Source organism: Tinamus guttatus, unplaced genomic scaffold (assembly GCF_059628265.1).
Source record: "Tinamus guttatus ecotype Peru unplaced genomic scaffold, ASM5962826v1 Tinamus_guttatus_pri_ptg000467l, whole genome shotgun sequence".
NCBI lineage: Eukaryota > Metazoa > Chordata > Aves > Tinamiformes > Tinamidae > Tinamus > Tinamus guttatus.
This window is the reverse complement of record NW_028289001.1, coordinates 392863-411295: the sequence shown is the minus strand read 5'-3', so window position 1 is coordinate 411295 and position 18433 is coordinate 392863. Positions and strand designations below refer to the sequence as shown.

Sequence of the window (18433 nt, the reverse complement as noted above, 5' to 3'; positions counted from 1 at the left end):
TCTTAAGTGTTTGCTTTTATTCACATCTACAAATGAAAAAAGAGTAATTGCAAGTGATAAAACATCAATGTGCAGCCCTTTATTCCCCTCCCCTGTTTTGATTTGTCCTCCAAAGCTCTCTTAAAGGAATAGCTGCTTTGGATTCACTCCTCTAACTAATGCCTTAATTGCCTGTTTTTTCAATCACATTAACCTTTTGGGGTCAATTTTTTCCAGGTGAACTAAGGGCTTTGGCTGCTCAGTAAAGTTCCTCATGTCATTGGAAATGACATTCTGCCCTGCCTGCGCCCACCACATTTTGCTCTACAAGGTAGGAGAGCAACAGGGGCTCGATGCTGTTGGTGTTGCCCGGCATCAGGATGCGGAAGATCTTGTACACGACTATCTTCATGATGCCCTTGTGGAACGCCTGCCCCTTGGCCACAAACTCGTGGTCCATGCGGAAGCCCATCTCGACCAGGGAGTCGGTGAGGTTGTCGGAGGTGGCGATGTCGATGCAGTTGCGCATGAGCGTGTGGCGGCTCTTGTCACCGATCTCGGGCTGGCCCAGGTAGCGCAGGTACCAAGGCAGGCCATCTTTGTCGAGGGCGCGCCGCAGGAAGGGGCTCGCCTGCTGCCCCTTCACCAGGAACACCAGCTCCTGGTCCACCACGGTCTTGGGCTCCATGTTGTCACAGAGGCCGTGCAGGAGGCTCTCCAGGCTCTGGTCCACCACGCTGCCTGCGGGCCTATGGGACACGACGTGAGCAGCACGGCGCCATCCTTCCCCCGCCCCCCCCGCCCCGCGCCACCTCTCCCGCACCCACCTTGCAGCAGATACTCCATCCTCTTGATGGTGCTGCCCGTGACGGGCATCCTCGTCATGGGGGGCGCCTCTATGATGCCGCGCCGCCCGCCGCAGCAAGCGGCGCAACCTGACGCGGCGCGACGGGGCCAGGATGGGGGCCGGGGCAGAGCCGCCTCCGCCCGCGGCCCGGCGGGGCGCGGCGCGGAGAGGCGGAATGCGCTGAGGCGAGGCTGGTGCGCGGAGGTGAGGCGGGACGGGCCCGGGCCGTGGCCGTTGGGGCCCTGCGGCCGTTGCTCCACCCTCAGGGCGGGCCCCAACGGCCGCGCGGTTGGGGGCGCCCGTTGTGTGGCGGGGGGCACTGAAGGCGTTGTTTAAAAGCAGGTAACGCCACCGGAGTCGTCCCTCGCTGGCTGCTTTAATGCTTGGGGTGAAGCTGATGCCTCTTAAACAGGTTTTATGAGATATATATATATATATTTATATGTATATTATATAAATGACATCAGTTAAAAAATATAGAATCAGCATAGTGCGAGGGTAGAAGAGTATGTGGCTTTATGGTATATACTGATATTTTCAGTTTAAGTAATCCATAATGTGTTGCATGTAACTGATTATTTTCTATCATTTTATTTATTTTAAAATATTAAATTGCAATTTGTTGATTTGGTCTGGGGGGAGGCATTTTTCTAAGCACGGTCTGCAGTCTGGCTCTATCTGAAAGCAGTGAAAACAACAGGTAACTCTGGTATGAAGTTTTCACCAGCTCCATCCCCTTCCTGCTGTAGGGAGCAGGGTGGCTGTGATGTCTGAGCATGAAATAGGAGCAGGGATGCAGTTTCAGAGAGCAAGAATCCAGCCTCTTGGTTTCTCACCAGGAGACTGTGGATTTTTCCACCTTATTTTAGTGGGAAGCATCTCCATTTTGGAAAGGAATCAGACGTGGAAACTATGGGCCAGTTCAATTCAGTCTTGCAGCTCATAAATCTAGAGCTATTGTTTTTTCCTATGCTGCTTTTTGTGTTACCCTTGTCATTTTTGAACTCAGTATCTCAGTATTGCAGCCCTTTATGCCCCCACGGAAAGTAACCAGCATGACACGTCTTTCCGTTATCAGTTACTATCTCTATGCAGTGGTGGTGTCCCCTGTCTCCCAAAAATATATAATATAAATGTTGACACAGGTCAAAGACCTCCAAAGAGAAATTGCAAAAATAGTAATAGGTTTTGCTTAAGCCCTGACAGGTGGGAGCTAGTCGGGAGCACAACCTTAAAGGGCACCCAGTAAAGCACAGCAGGGAGAAACCGCACGCCCAGTGACTGCCGCTGCCTGTGCACCATGTGCACGTCACCCTGATTGTCCAAAGAGGCCTCTGTGGAAATACACAGAGAAAATAGTAAATAAGAGGCTTGGTTTACAGTTTTAAAGCTTCCTTACGCTTCTAAGAATGTGAATTAGACTCTCTCTTGTGTACATAACAGCTTTAGTTAATGTCATAATGCAGTTAGGATGAAAATTGTATGTGTATGTGCGTATCAAAGATAGCTAGTAAAAGTGAAAAATAGTCAAAATGCACTTTTCAAAATACAAAAACGTATTTTGCAGGTACAGTTTCTATAAGACCTCATTTTTCCCCTTTTCCTTGCTCTGCTTAACAGAAGTACATGACAGCATTAACATAAATGCTTAAGAAAAGTATCAACAAGAGGGTATCTACCTATCCAATTTGATGTATATGTTGTTTGAAATTCCCTAATTGCAGCTGCCTCTAGTAGCTCAGCCCCACAGTCTTAGGAACTATGCAAAACAAAGCAGAAAATCAGTGTTATCCTTAACTGGGTAAACTGCAGGTAGGACTAAAGAAAATAGGTGAGCACAAGTGGCTTTTTCACCTGCACAAAGAGAACATTGCCGAATCCCCTCACCAGTTGTGTCCAAGGCGGCACTGACACAGTCCTGCAGCTGCTGGGCTGCAGCTCTGGAGTGCACTGTTATAGCTGGAAGGTATCTTGAACGGGGCCTTCTTTGCACTTGCCGAAGATGGATGCAGAGGCACAAAAGGCAGCAGGTCAGATAGATGGAAGAGATGGGAGAGAATTTGGGATAGAAATAATGAGAAAGCACCTTATTCTCAGCCACATACTCGATTTCTGCTCAGTTGCTTTTGATGCTTTTCTTCAGATGCCTGTCTGCGTCAGGGAAACTGGATGTGCATTTTGGGCCAGAACATGGGCTCAGCTCTGGATCCCAAAATTTCCAGTTCAGAGCAGAGTCCTCCCTGCAGAACACCTGAAAGAAAATATCTGGCGAAATGGGTGATCAGCCCTTGTTTTGCACACTGAGGTAGCATGAGCAGCAAAGGGAGGGTCTATTAGATAAAAGCTTCATGTATTCTTTTGTTCTGTTTTGTTCTGTTTGTGTGTGTGTTTTTTTTTTTTTTTTTTTTTTTTTTTTTTTTTTTTTTTCCTTATTACAACTTGGACATTTTTTCTAGCCCTCTACAGGCTTTGGGCTTGCCTCTCATTTTTACACCTTCCTGTATCAGAACTGCTTTCAGAGCAGGTGTACCATACTTTCCATTCATTGGCAGTGAATTCATAATAAAAAGCCTTCCACTCCATAAATCTGCATGCAAGGCTATTAAAAAAGCTACTCCGTTCAGCTATGTAACATATAATGAGTCTATTACATAATTTAAATATTTACAAATTGCTGACAGAATTTCAACACTGGGCTTATTCAGTAAGTAATTTCTTAACAGGTAGCTCAAGAATGTTTCATTATTCATTTTACCACTGAAGGACCCAACGAAAAGTGGGACCTTGTAAAGGGTTAACTAAGCAACGCTATCTGCTTCTGCTGAAACCCACTGAAGGAAGATTAAGATAAGAATAGGCAAGAATTGTGAAACGAACATTCCAAGCTTGCAAAACAAAAAGAGAATTGTGAGAGAGGAACCAACTGTGAATGTCATGAAGACACAATAGGCAGATAAGGAAGTTAAGACTGTCTATATAATGTGGGTATCTTTCCAGAGCAGCGTGGATCTCTGCAGCTGGCCAACTAATAAAAGCTTGCTTTTTAACCCACCAGGTTGAGTGTGCGGGTGATTACTGGGATTACAAACTAACATTTTGGGGGCTCGTCCAGGATGTCTGTAATCGCCAGGCCCTCCCTGGTTGGGAAGGGCCGCCCGACTTCGCCGGGGGAACGCTTCCAGGGGGAGCGCTACCTGATGACGTTCCAGGTCCCCGAATCTCGAAAAAACCTCGAGGTGTAAGGGATCGTACGATTCAGGAGGTTAAGGGGCACCCCGATTTTTGGTGTGGTGGACCGTGGGAGGTCTGACGAGACAATAACTCCCCGCCATCGGCACGCATTGGGACGCCACTGCGTTTTCTTGGGAATAGGTTCAGGTTTTGCGAGGTTTGTGTTGTTGGGAATAATAGGTTTTCCGTGACTTGTGTTCGTTGTGTCGTGTCTACTGTTGTATTTGTTGTGTTTTGTTTGCTTTATTTGTCCTTTGAATCCAGACGGAATGGGAGAAACATCTTCCATTCCCAAGGACCGCTTCATTGTTTCCTGTCTAACAACCTAAAATTTAGGAGATGGATTCTCCTAAATTATGGGTTTAATATAAAAGCCGATAAATTGAAAAAGTTTTGTAGTATGGAATGGCCAACATTTGGAGTAGGATGGCCCCCTGAGGGGTCATTTGATCCCCAGATAGTTCGAAAGGTGTTCTTCATCGTTCTGGGGGAGCCGGGCCACCCTGATCAGGTTTCGTATATTGTCCTCTGGAACGATATCTTAAAAGAACCTCCTATGTGGTTGTAGCAATGGATGGTAAAATGTGGAAATGGGTGTAAAATACTGGCAATAAATTTAGGACAAAATAAGGCCCCCACTTCATCCGCACCACCTGTACCTAAATTCCTTGTCCTCCAGGAGCCACCCGAGGATCTGATTTTACTACCCTATAACCCGCAAGAACCACACAGTCCCCCTGTGGTGCCAGATCAACACGGTCATCCTGTCCAGGATGACCCTTTATCCCCACCCCACACCAGAAGGGGTCAAGCTTATGGACCAGTGGGAACTGGTGCAGGCACCTCTCCTGACTCCACCAGCTCCCTGGTACCAGTTTTACCGCTAAGGCAGGTCCCTGGAAGAAGTGGGAGCGCATATATGTACGTGCCCTTCTCCACCATGGATTTGTATAATTGGAAACAACAAAACCCTCCTTTCTCACAAGACCCCTTCTTCAATTTGTGATGTATAGCTATCAGTCCACGTGGGATGATTGCCAACAACAACTCCTCCATGCACTATTCACAACAGAGGAAAGGGAAAGGATACTAAGAGGGGCTAGAGAGTCAATACTGGGAATAGAAGATCTGACCGAACATGGTCGTAGGAACGTTCAAGATGAACATGTGCCCCTCCAACGACCAGAGTGGGGCTATCATAGGGTAGACAGGTGCAGATTCACCAAACTATGTCACCAACACTTGCTGCAAGGGCTTCAAAGGGTGATACGAAAGCCCACTAATTTATCAAAGGTAGCAGAAGTCAAACAGGGACCCTTTGAGTCCCCAACTGTGTTCTTGGAATGCCTGTTAGAGGCATATTGAATTTATACCCCTATCCATCCAGAGGACCCTGCAAACCAAAAAGCTATTAATCTGGCCTTTGTGTCACGATCAACCCCAGACATAAAGAAAAAGATACAAAAACGAGATGGGTTTGCAGGAAAAACTAGAACTGAGCTAGTAGAAATTGTTCAGAAGGTATTTGATGGTTGGGATACACCCGAGGATGCCTTGGAAAAAAAAAAATAATAATCACCAAGGCACCAATAGCGGCAGCTGTACAAGCCACTCCACCCCGTCGTCCTCTAGATAGGAAGTTTCCCCAAGGAAGGGAAAGAAGGGATAATATGGGGAATCCCCCCAGACTATCCCTTCTTGACCGAGATCAGTGCACGATTTGTAAAAAGAAAGGACATTGGAAAAATGAGTGTCCTTACCGAAATGTGCCACCAAACTCACGAGCAATTCTATTTATGAAAGAAGAAAACAACTGACAGGGCTGGGGCTCTGACAGCCTCAAGAGCCCAGGGTAACTTTGAAGGTTTTGGGGCAACCCGTGTCGTTCATTATTGGCACCGGAGCGTCACACTTAGTACTTAAGAACCATTAGGCCCCCTGTCCTAAGAAACAACTAGAGTACAGGGTGCCACTGAATGGATGGAGACCTATAAATGGACCACGTCCCAAAGGGTGGATTTAGGAACGCAAACTGTAACTCACGTGTTTATAGGGAGGGACCTTCTCCATAAGCTGAAAGCCACTCCGTTGAAATGGGGTCCCCAAGAAGAAGAGGCGTTTCAGTAAGTTAAGCAAGCTCTTATAGAAGCACCTGTCTTAGCCCTGCCTAACATATCCAAACCTTTTTGTCTGTACATACATGAAAGGGCAGGAGTGGCGAAAGGGGTAATTACTCAGACCCTGGGTCCTTGGAAAAGACCAGTAGCCTATCTTTCTAAGAAACTAGACCCTGTGGCAGCTGGGTGGCCACCCTGCCTGCGAGCAGTGGCCGCCACAGCGGAACTTGTAAAGGAAGCAGATAAATTTATGATGGGGCAAGAACTTATTGTCATAGCCCCCCACGCAGTCGAAACCCTCCTAAGAGAAGGCACTTTACAATGGATGACAAACAACAAACTGGCAAAGTATCAAGCCCAGCTGCTTGACTCTAGGATAAGATTCTCGAGGACCACTGCCCTGAACCCAGCAACTTTACTACCAGATGAACAGCTTGAGCCAGTTGAGCACAACTGCACAGAAATTCTCTATGAACTTCACAGCCTCCAACCAGACTTAACCAATGTACCGCTTACCTCTCCGGAGGAAACCCTATTCACCAATGGCAGCAGTTATGTGAAGGATGGAGTCTGATATGCCGGGGCTGCGGTGGTAACTCAAGATGGTCAGGTAATATGGGCCCAGTCTTTGCCGCGTCGCAGCTCAGCACAAAAGGCTGAACTAATTGCCTTGACCCAGGCACTTCGATGGGCAAAGGGAAAGGCAGTGAACATCTACACTGACAGCAGGTACGCTTTCGCCACCATCCATGTTCATGGACAAATCTACAAGGAAAGGGGACTGTTAACCTCCGAAGGAAAAGGAATACAGAATAAAGAAGAAATTTTAGCCCTGCTGGAAGCTGTATGGGCTAAATGAATGATGGCGGTCGTTCATTGGCCAGCGCACCAGAAGGGAAATAGCCCCTAGGTACAAGGCAACGCTCTGGCCGATAGAACAGCAAAACACGTGGCCCAACAGCCAGTGGGGCCAATGCAAATATCGGCATTAATGCCTCAAACCCAGCTGCCCGAGATGTCCCCTAAATATACTGAAACCGAGAAAGATTATATGAAGGAACAAAAAGGAGAAGGGGATATAGGATGATGGTATCTGCCCGGGGGAATACTATGCCTGCCCGAACAGATGGCCGAAACTTGGCTGCAGAACCTCCACTCCAGCATGCATCTCTCTCCTGAGAAGACACTCAAACTAGTAAGGCCTCATATCTGGACACTGAATCTACGTCAGAAGCTGGAGAGGATCTCTACCCAATGTACTACCTGTGCCCAGGTGAACCCAAAGATATCCTCACCCAGTCAAGGGACTAAGGTGGGGAATGCATCAAGGGTATACTGGGAGTTGGACTTTACGGAGATAAAACTTGGAAAGCAGGAGTATAAGTATCTCTTAGTATTTGTGGACACATATTCGGGATGGGTAGAGGCCTTCCCAACAAGAACAGAAACTGCCTCTATAACTACGAAGAAACTCGTGCAAGAAATAATTCCTTGGTTTGGTTTACCTACTCACTTAGGGTCCGACAACGGCCCTGCATTCATAGCCTACTACTCAGTTAGTAGCAAAAGCCTTGGAAATCACCTGGAAATTGAGGTGTATCCACCACCCCAGAGCTCAGGAAAGGTAGAAAGAATGAACCGTACCTTAAGGGAAACACTCACTAAATTGAATATTGAAACAGAGGCTAACTGGGTCAATTTGCTCCCAATGGCGCTTTTAGGAGCATGGTGCACCCCATATAAGATAGGGCTATCCCCCTATGAAATACTCTGTGGGAGACCCCCGCCTTTGTTCCCCAAAACCGTGAGCATTGCTAACAGCTCTCCAGTGTTCCTCCAGGCATTACAAAAGGTATGAGAGCAGATACACCGAGGCTTGCGAGACCACTACAAGAGCCGGAAGCCTATACAAGAGCCAGCTCACCCATACCAACCGGGGGACTTGGTGTACATCAAAAGGTTCCAGACGGCATAACTGGAACCACGGTGGATGGGGCCGTACCAGGTGATACTATGCACTCCAACAGCGGTAAAGGTCGCTGGAAAACCTGTGTGGATCCATCACTCCCACGTGAAACCGGCTCCTCCACAAACTGATCGGGATACAGATAAGTGGACTGTTTCCAAGGACCCTGACAATCCCCTAAAGGTCATTCTACGAAGGGAGTGAGTGGGCAGGTGTGGGTGATTTTAACCAGGATGGATCCAGGCACGGTGTGTGCAACCCACGTTGCAGTCACTGTCCTCCTCTTCCTCGGAATAAGTGGGGGAAGGGCCTGGGTTCCAGCCCCTCCCCGAGGAATTGACGTCAATGTCTGGGTAACCCTAGCCAACGCTATCAATCAAAACACCATATGTCTAGCCACCAGTGATCCTCGAAACCCCTTTCCTACTTATCTAGTAGGAATTCGAGCAGAGAAAGATGACTGGTGGCGGGTATTTGCACGGGCTGTATGCAAGGGTTTCAATTGTTGTACTATATGCCGACAATGGGTTAATAATACCAGAGATCTGAATAGGCCAGGTAATCATTACTCATGGGTGAACTGTAGTCAACAATCAACATGTGACGTCATAGACTTCGGGTGCTCAGGAGCTGTGAGGCATGGAACGGTTCCAGAACTGAAATGGATCTGGTTGAATGGCACTGGTGGACCTCTACCTGGAACCTCAGGAGATGGATCTCCTTGGTTCAATTCAGATGGACTGGTGCATCATGTTCAATTATGCTGGTCAAAAGGCAAAACATAGGGACATGGGAACACAACCACTGCCTTATCAGGATGTTGCAGCTTGGAGCGGGTCAGGAATGCCAGACAGCAACTTCATAGAAGCTGGAACTGACTTCATTCATTCCGCGTTACGTATCACAATATATAGCAATTCGCATAGCAACATCTCGGCAGAGCATCAGTAATTGGTTACAAGCATTAACGTACTAACATATCATAGGTTGCTAAGCCGTATCCAAGCGCCTAACCGCAAGATTTAAAAACAGTATCTCAGCCCTAGGAACTTCCTCAAGTACAGGAGGTACTTCCTTAAAAGTTGTTTACCGAAATTCAGTGATTCTGCACGTCAGCCTTTTCAGTCCGGGTTAAGGACGGTCAAAGGCACCCCCCTGTACAACGTCCCCCTACATCAGGATGTATCCCCGATCGGGCACATCTATAAAAACGTGTCCTATTGGTGTAATAACACAGGCAGCAATTTCATGATAATTAACTTTAATAGCTCTACCCCAAAGACACTTCTTGAGGGGAGTGTTCTTGATTTGTGGAGATCAAGCATGGCCTGGGATTCCATCTCGACCTCATGGAGGCCCGTGCTCAATTGGGATCTCGGGCCAACTGTAAGAGATCCGCTGCCGGATGGCTAAGCTTACAGAGAGTGATAGAAACAGAAGATGACAAAATCTTGTAACTGATAACCTATAGTCATAACTACTTTGTGTAATACACATTATAATTGATTCTACACCATCTAGCAAAGTAAGAAAATTTTCAACTGAGGTAGCTTAAAGAGCTGGCCAGCCTAACCTGTGGTGGCTTCCAGAGTTGGCTCTTAAACTATGTTACCAAAACAAAAACTGAAGATCGTTTTAGTTTTCATGCTATAAGAATGTGTCCATTAGTTTTTTTGTTGTTGGTGGTGGTTTTTTTTTTGGTTTTTTTTTTTTTTTTTACATTACCGTTTTAGTGTGCTTTGTTTTATATGTTAAAGAAGTTGCCATGAGAACATTTCTTTAGCAACGGTCGAATTCATTAGACTTGCAGAGAAGCAATTACCACATGGAAAACACAAGATAGTTCCTGAAAAAAATGCTATTCTGTTTATTCAGAATCTCTTCTGTCAGTGAAGTCTCTCCCTGGCACGGCCTGGCCCTGCCCATTCTGCTCACTCCTGGGCAAGAGGGTGGCACCATTGCCATTCACTTTGGGGAGGAAGTAGGGTTTTCAGTGAACCTTTGCATAGCTGCTAGCAGTGGTGCTGCCTCCTTCAGGGTGACTGAAGGACTGTTTTCTGGCAATGTTAGTTAATGATTACAAGGGTACAGCCTCTCCCTTGGCTTTGCCTTCTGCTTGTCCTTAGAGCCCAGCAGCCTATTACAGGCTAAAGGGCAGCAATTTGGCAAACCATGTTGCAGTAGCAGTCGGGAGAGCTGGAAGCTCCAGCTTCATGCAGCTAGGCTTGCAGCGAGCGTGAGGGGATTGCCCCGGTCTGGTGGCTCCAGGTCATGCTGGTCATCGGTATCATTTTATGGCATAGTTACTTCATCCCTAGACTGACCTATATGATTCTCTGCAAGAGAGGTTGGTCTTTATTTTGCTGTTGTAGAGCTCAGCAAATACTCATGCCAAGACATAGTGTTTCCACCCCTCTGCATCATAAGAATAGGAGTGTTGCTGGATTCTGGATTTGGGGGAAACCTGTGAAAGCTGGAGCTGGAGGCCCTCGTTGTGCCATGTGGTAATTGAGCTGCTTGAACATAAAGCAGTTGTGAAGATGGGAAGTTGTAGGTAATTGGGCATTATATAATGTATTCCAAAGGCACTCTAGAGATAGGACTGGTTTCAGAGGTTTCCTCCTCCCAAGGAATATGTTGCAAGCAGCAAGCTCTCAGGGCCAGCAGTGATCTTTAGACAGGGCAACAAAGTGCAGAGGTGCCAATGCCGGACATGTCACATTGTTGCAACTGCTGTGGGCATGAGGCACAGTGTGCCTGCCAGGAGCACCTGCCTGTACAGCATTGCCCTAAGGCTGTGGGAAAGGGAAATGCTGCTGTAAGGAGCACACCCTCTGCTACCCACACCAGCATCTCTGCTGCAGCTGTGCAGCACCAGCCTCCCACAACCCCAGGCAGAGAGTCAGGGAAACTGACCCAACCCCAAATAGCACATGGAGACAGGCTTGTCTTTTAAGGCGCATGTTTTTAAGAAAGCGTGTCTGTAAAAAAATAAATAAATAAATCATTAAAAAAGCTCTCACTTCATTTCAAAATACAGCTGACTAGAGAGGGAGGATGACCCCTTTACCTTAGCTTTTTCTTTTAAAAGGATGTATCCACAGCGTGGGGAAGGTTCCCCTGTGCTGACAGTAGAATGGATCAAAGTCATGGTGAGTGTACCAACAGCATTAGCTACACTTAGAAGAGTTCAAGTCTATGAGATACCTAGTTGGTTCTGTTGGGTCCGTTTTTCAAATTGACGGAGAAAGAGGCAAACAATATCGATATATTGTGCTTTTTAATGATAGGAGAAAGATAATAAGTATTACCAGCTAGCTGGGGTCCAGGCTTTCCCATGCAGGGGTCGCACCATGGACCCCGACCGCTTCGGTCGTCCCTCTTTTATACCGTTATTACCCCAAGAGTGTTCCCCCTCCCGTTTTTCCTGTTCTGCTTTCATGTCGATGTTATCTATATTTTATTGCTGACTGGGACATCTGGATAAGCTACCCCTCCATGCAGAACATCCTGACATGGCATTTATTAGGAGTCCTTATAGATAGGCAACCCCTCCATGCAGAATATCCTGACTTGCCATATATCAGGAGTCCTTACAGATAGGCAACCCCTCCATACAGAGCCTCCTGTCATGCCATTTATCAAGAGTCCTTGCACTTTGAGACTAAGTATTGACTGCCTTATTAGTACACTCTATATTAACTATTTAATCCCTACATTCCTCCCTTTTTCTTTTGTTAATATCAGAGAATCCTTTCTCGATTCTTCTGAGTTTGTCGCATAAGCATTATATGCATAGAATTAACTCGATTTGTAGCTTTTTCCATAACCCCCATTACACATTTCCATATTATACAGATACATAGTAACAGCAATAACAGAATTACAAATATGCGCAATCCTTCTTTTATCAGTCCTGATATCCACCCAGGTAACCCTCCAAACAATGACTCTAGCCATCCGTCCATTAGTCCTTCTTCCAGTGTTATCTTCTGAGTGTGTTCTTTGAGCCAGCGCAATCGTTGCTGAATCGATTGGCTATGGTCAGACAGGTTAAAACAACATAGTCCTTCAAACTCTTCACATCCATGCCCATGCGCGAGGAGCAAGAAGTCTATAGCCGCCCTATCCTGTAGTAGTGCATGTCGCAGGCTGTTCTGATCGAGCAGGAGTTGTTCCAATACCTCGGTTGTCACATTTGCTTGCTTCTCACTCCAACAGGCTAACTTTGAAAGTTCCCTTAATGCATTTCCTGCTGCGGCTCCTGGTACAAAGATAGCTAAGGCGATCCGCGCAGTTACAGATATTAATTGTACATTATCATTACATTCTGGTGTTAAACCAAGGGAACGCTTTTGCCTTCTTTGTTCCTGCTTCATAGTTAACAACGGGGCTATCATTGCCAGTTGCCCTAAATAACACGGTCCCCCATAGGCATTCTTAGGTATTCCCTGCCATGCTCTATCCCCACAAATTAAAAACACTCCATCTGGCAAGGCCTTAGCGGTACCATTATTCCATAGCAAATCTGTACTCTTATGTACCTGTCCTGATGGATCCCCCCCATATGCTCCTAAGGGTAATCCCGCAGGGAATCGTTGTTGTAACCCGTCGACTGTCCCATTTATCCCACAGAATGTCCCGTTTGCATATATGGGACCGCTACCACCTGGGCTGTTTCTCGCTTAGTGGGGAAGGCCTCCATCCACCCCGAAAATGTGTCTACTAATACCAATAAATATCTATACCCATATTTACCTGGTTTTATTTCCGTAAAATCTACTTCCCAATGCCTTCCAGGTTCACCACCCCTTTCCCTTATACCTTCATGCACCTTTCTGACCCTCGATGGCTTCATTTCCTGACACGCTTGACACCCTTCTATTATCCCTCAATATTTTATTATGATCCTGGAATCTCAACCCGAACTTTTCTATTAACAGTCCCATTTTTCTTTCCCCCAAGTGTGTAGTACTATGCAACTGCTGCGCCATCCTCTGTCCCATCTGCTTGGGAATTAACATTCTTCCTCCTGTATCATAATATCCTTCTCCAGCACCTTGTTCTTCTGCAACTTTTTGGATCCATTCCCTCTCCTCCGGGGTGTATTCATCCTCCCCAATTTCCACATCTTCTCTTAACGTGTTGTGGGTCAGCGCTAGTACCTTTTGTATTTGTCCTTCTAACGTGGCTTGCCGGGCTGCACTATCTGCAGCTGCATTCCCTCTGCTTATCGTATCGGTTTTCTTCTGATGTCCTAAGGTATGCACAATTGCCACTGCTTTGGGTTTCTGTAAAGCTGATAACAAGTGCAAAACCTCTTCTTTGTTTCGGATCTCTTTTCCCGCAGAGGTGAGAAATCCCCTTTCTCTGTATATTGCTCCGTGTATATGCACTGTCCCATATGCGTAGCGACTATCTGTATAAATCGTCACTCGCTCTCCTTCTGCCATTTCTAGTGCCTTAGCCAAGGCTATCAGTTCCGCTCTCTGAGCCAAAGTGCCGTCTGGTAAACGCTGGCTCCAAACTATTTCTCAGTTCTGATTTACCACTGCAGCTCCCGCCCTTCTTTTTCCTTGCTCGACCAAGCTACTTCCATCTGTAAACCACACTTTTCCTCCTTGCATCGGCTCATCCTTCAAATCTTCCCGCACTGTTGTAGTTTCAGCTAACACCCTCTGACAATTATGCACAGCTGTTTCATACTCTGGGTTAGGTAGGAGAGTGGCTGGATTCAAAGTCATTGGGGACGTATACATAATTCTTCCTGGGTTTAAAAGCAAGGCTTGATAATGAGTCAGCCTAGCATTTGTTATCCATCTTTCAGGCGGTTGTTTGAGTAATGCCTCTACGTAATGAGGAGTCGTTACATACAGCTTTTGCCCAAACGTGAGTTTGTCTGCGCCCTTAACCATTAACGCCACGGCTGCAATAATTCTGAGACACGAGGGCCACCCTGTGGCGACTGGATCTAACTTTTTGGATAAGTACGCCACTATCCTTTTCCAAGGGCCTTGTTTCTGCATTAACACTCCCTTAGCAATTCCCGCTTTTTCGCTCACATATAAGTGAAAATCCTTGGCTGGGTCCAGGAGTGCAAGTGCAGGGGCCTCTAGCAGGGTTAATCTCAGTTCCTCAAAAGATTTTCTCATAGCTTCTGTCCACTGCCAGTCCAGTTTCTCTTGACTCGCCTCATACAGAGGTTTCGCTTTTTCTGCGAACCCAGGTATCCACAAGCGGCAGTATCCCACCGTCCCCAAAAATTCTCGAACCTCTCTTGGAGATTTGGGTTCCTGAATCCGAAGAACAGTCTCTTTCATGGCATCAGTTAGCCATCTCCTACCATCTCGTATCTTATATCCCAGATATGTTACTTCCAGATTACATAGCTGAGCTTTCTTAGCACTTACTCGGTATCCTAGTTTATTTAATTCTTGCAACAACTTCCTCGTACCTTCCTCACAGTCCTCTTTTGTTCTTGCTGCTAGCAGCAGATCATCCACATACTGAAGCAATTTCACACTAGGATTCTGTCTCCTGAATTCACTCAGATCTTCCTGCAGTATTTCATTAAATAAAGTCGGTGAATTTTTGAACCCTTGTGGTAATCGGGTCCAAGTTAACTGACCCTTGTATCCGCTCTCGGGATCTTCCCACTCAAAAGCAAACATTTCCTGGCTCTGTTTTGTCAGGGGGATGGTAAAGAAGGCATCCTTTAAGTCTAAAACTGTATACCATCCCATATCTGGTGGCATCGTACTTAACAGAGTGTATGGATTCGGGACTGTAGGATGCACATGCTCCACTCTTTTGTTAACTTCTCTCAAATCTTGAACTGGCCTGAAATCTCCTCCGGGCTTCTTTACTGGCAGCAGAGGAGTATTCCATGGAGATTTGCATTTACGCAGAATGCCAGCTTTCAGTAACCTTTTAATATGCTTTGCTATTCCTTGTCGAGCTTCAGGGGTCATTGGGTACTGTTTAGCCCTAATCGGGTGAGCTCCTGGTTTCAATTCCACGACCAGAGGAATTTTCCTTTTAACTCTTCCTACTCCCGAATTCTCTGCCCATACTTCTGGGATTTCCCTCATCCATTTTTAAGTTTCTGGTCCAATTTCTTCCTTCCTCTCTTTATACAGTCTATATTCGTCCTCTAATCTAGCGGTCAGGACCTGTATCGGTTGTCCTTCTCGGTCATTGATTTCTATTCCATCATCCTCAAAATATATCCTTACCCCTAATTTAGTTAAGAGATCCTGGCCCATTAATGGTACCAGACTCTCTGGTATATACAAGAAAGAGTGCGTGATCTGTCTATTAGCTACATCTACTTTCCTTTCTGATGTCCACCGATACCCCTTACTCCCATTTACCCCTTGTACTCGAGTTTTCTTTGTCGATAGCTTCCCCGCTGCTTCATTTATCACCGAATATTCAGCCCCTGTGTCTACCAGAAATTTTACACGTTTCCCTTCCATTTCTAATTCTATCCAAGACTCGGGGAAGGGTTCCGAGTCCTGGCCCCTTCAGTTGCTATCTTCATTTGCCACCAGTACTCTAGGTGGCCCCCTTTCTCCTTTTTCCAGACACTCATTTTTCCAATGTCCTTTCTTTTTGCAAATTGCACATTGATCCCTTCCTAACCGTACCTCAACTCCTCTGGGGGGTGACGGTCCCCTTCTTCGCCTCCCTGACTTTCCTCCTGCTTCAAAAAATCTCCTAGCCATTTCCCTTTGATTTCTCTGATTTTCTTTTGCCTGGTATTCCCGATCTTCCCTTCTCACTCTTTCCTGTTTTTCTTCTGGAGTCTCCCTGTTGTTATACACCTTTTCTGCTACTTTTAAAAGATCCTGTAAAGTTTGCTCCCCCAACCTATCAATCTTTTGCAATTTCTTTCTTATATTCGGGGCAGCTTGATTTACAAATGCCAAGATGACAGCTGCCCGATTCTCTTCTTTCGTAGGATCTAAAGGAGTGAATTGTCTAAACGCCTCTAATATTCTCTCTAAGAAAGCGGCAGGGGTTTCTTCGGCTTCCTGCCTGACGGCAATTACTTTAGTTAAGTCACGTGCCGCCGCCTGCAACCCTGCCATCAACGTTTGCCGGTATGTTCGGAGACGCTCCCTACCTTCGGGTTGCTCAAAATCCCACGGTGGTCTTACCAATGGGAATCCTTCATCGATAAGGTTCTGCTGCCCGGTGGGTCTCCCGTCCTCTCCCGGCACCAACTTTCGTGCCTCGGTCAGGATCCTCTCACGCTCTTCGGTCGTAAACAACACTTTTAAAAGCTGCTGACAGTCATCCCAGGTAGGGTTATATGTAAACAAGATGGATTCTAATAAATCAATCAACGCTCCCGGCTTCTCGGAAAAAGAGGGGTTTTGACTTTTCCAATTATACAAGTCACTAGAAGAGAATGGCCAGTATTGATACGTACACTGTCCCTGAGGCCCTGTTGTTCCAATTGCTCTAACTGGGAAAGCTTGAGAGGTGCTTGACACACCTCCCTCGTCTCCCCTTTGGTGAGATCGAGTCCCAAATGCTGGGCCCCTGTCTTCCCCTCCCTCCCTCCTTTGATCACTACTACTCATCTCCCTTCGTGCCTCAGGCGGAGGTGCCTAAGTGGGGGATTATGCCCACTTTCTTCATCCAATATTTCTGGATATAAAGTCGAATCTGATAATACCGCCTTTTTCCCTTCCTTTTTCATTAGGTAAATATCAACCTTTTCATCCTTTCCATTCCCTCCCACAAAAGGTTTCAGCCATGGGGGTGGATGCAAAACCAAATCCTCCCAGGTGATTATATATGGAAATTGATCTGGGTGCCCTTCCGACCCAGGTCTCATTATTACCTCTTTTACTTTCCTTACCAATTTTAAATCTAAACTTCCCTCTCTCGGCCAGCCTACGTCAAAACTTGGCCACTCACTTTTACAAAATATCTCCCATCGGTTTTTATACACTTCTACAGATAAATCATGTGCCCTATGCTTAACATATCCAAAATGATTTAACATAAATGACAAAGGGATGGATTTCCCTTGTCCCATTGTATCCAGCTCGTCACTTAAAACCAAAATTAATACAACTGCCAGTAAACCAGTAAGGGCGATTATTAACAGAATTCGCCCTTCCCAAACCGGTCTCCTTTCGTTAAGGAGAAACGGTATACCCAACCTACCTAACCAACCACCCTTCCTTTTCCTGGGAGCCTGAGGGACGTCTCCCTCAGACTCCAGCCAACTATCCTTCGGTGCGTCCACCTGGATTTCTGTCGGCTCACTCTCACCCCCTGAGGCCTCCCTTGACTTATTATCTTTCTCTATTTCTTCCTTCTTTCTCGTATTCGAATCCCAGATGAGCCCCCAAATGTTGGGTCCGTTTTTCGAATCGACGGAGAAAGAGGCAAACACCATCGATATATTGTGCTTTTTAATGATAGGAGAAAGATAATAAGTATTACCAGCTAGCTGGGGTCCGGGCTTTCCCGCGCAGGGGTCACACCACGGACCCCGACCACTTCGGTCGTCCCTCTTTTATACCGTTCTTACCCCAAAAATGTTCCCCCTCCTGTTTTCCTGTTCTGCTTTCATGTCAATGTTATCTATATTTTATTGCTGACTGGGACATCTGAATAAGCAACCCCTCCATGCAGAACATCCTTACTTGCCATATATCAGGAGTCCTTGCAGATAGGCAACCCCTCCATACAGAGCCTCCTGTCATGCCATTTATCAAGAGTCCTTGCACTTAGAGACTAAGTATTGACTAGTCTATTAGTACACTCTACATTAACTATTTAATCCCTACAGTTCAGCCCTTCCTCTGGGAAGTGGTGTGCAATGTCTGTGCAGGTGTCCTTGCTGGGGGCGGGGGGGGGGGCTCACCCACTACCGGCTCCTGTTCCCTTAGCTCTGGGACACACGAGTGCCATCGGCATCGTCACGGACCCACATGAGCTTCAGCCCCTAGGCCTGGCAGCGAGACAGGGTAACATGTAACAACTTTGTTGCCTGAGGAAACTTAAGGGGGACAAAAATTCACACAACTGCTGCTGCAGAGCTTCACAGCTGCAGCCAGCTGAAGCTTTCATGACAGCAGGAAAAGAATTGCAACACACACAGAAGAAAGGAGAGAATATCAAACAATTCTTCATGTGGTATGGCAGGTCTTTAAGGTGACCTGTTTTGGAAGAATAATATGTAAACTGTGCTATGCATTTGGATAGAAATTCAGATACCAAGTAACAGATAAAGCACATCTATCCTGGTCTTTTAGTAAGCACATAAGA

General features: G+C 46.4%; 1 protein-coding gene and 1 pseudogene across 1 annotated transcript; both read right to left on the bottom strand.

Annotated features, from left to right (window-relative positions):
- LOC104569356 (mediator of RNA polymerase II transcription subunit 18-like) lies at positions 1 to 873 on the bottom strand (annotated as a pseudogene).
- Positions 874 to 4016: 3143 nt separating this feature from the next.
- LOC148593027 (endogenous retrovirus group PABLB member 1 Env polyprotein-like) lies at positions 4017 to 18082 on the bottom strand. The gene is made up of 3 exons (XM_088532704.1): positions 18037 to 18082; positions 11980 to 12713; positions 4017 to 4382 (listed from the first exon to the last, which is right to left on the bottom strand). Exons 1-3 carry the CDS (start codon positions 18080 to 18082, stop codon positions 4017 to 4019), a joined length of 1146 nt encoding a protein of 381 aa, XP_088388830.1.
- Between the last annotated feature and the right edge of the window lie 351 nt (positions 18083 to 18433).

Coding starts and splice junctions, on each gene's coding strand:
- LOC148593027 (XM_088532704.1), bottom strand. CDS start 18,082: ATGCCGATGGCACTCGTGTGTCCCAGAGCTAAGGGAACAGGAGCCG. Junction 12,714..18,036: donor AGCTAAGGGAACAGGAGCCG/GTAGTGGGTGAG, acceptor GATTACCCTTAG/GAGCATATGGGGGGGATCCA. Junction 4,383..11,979: donor TCTGTATAATATGGAAATGT/GTAATGGGGGTT, acceptor CCTAAATTTTAG/GTTGTTAGACAGGAAACAAT.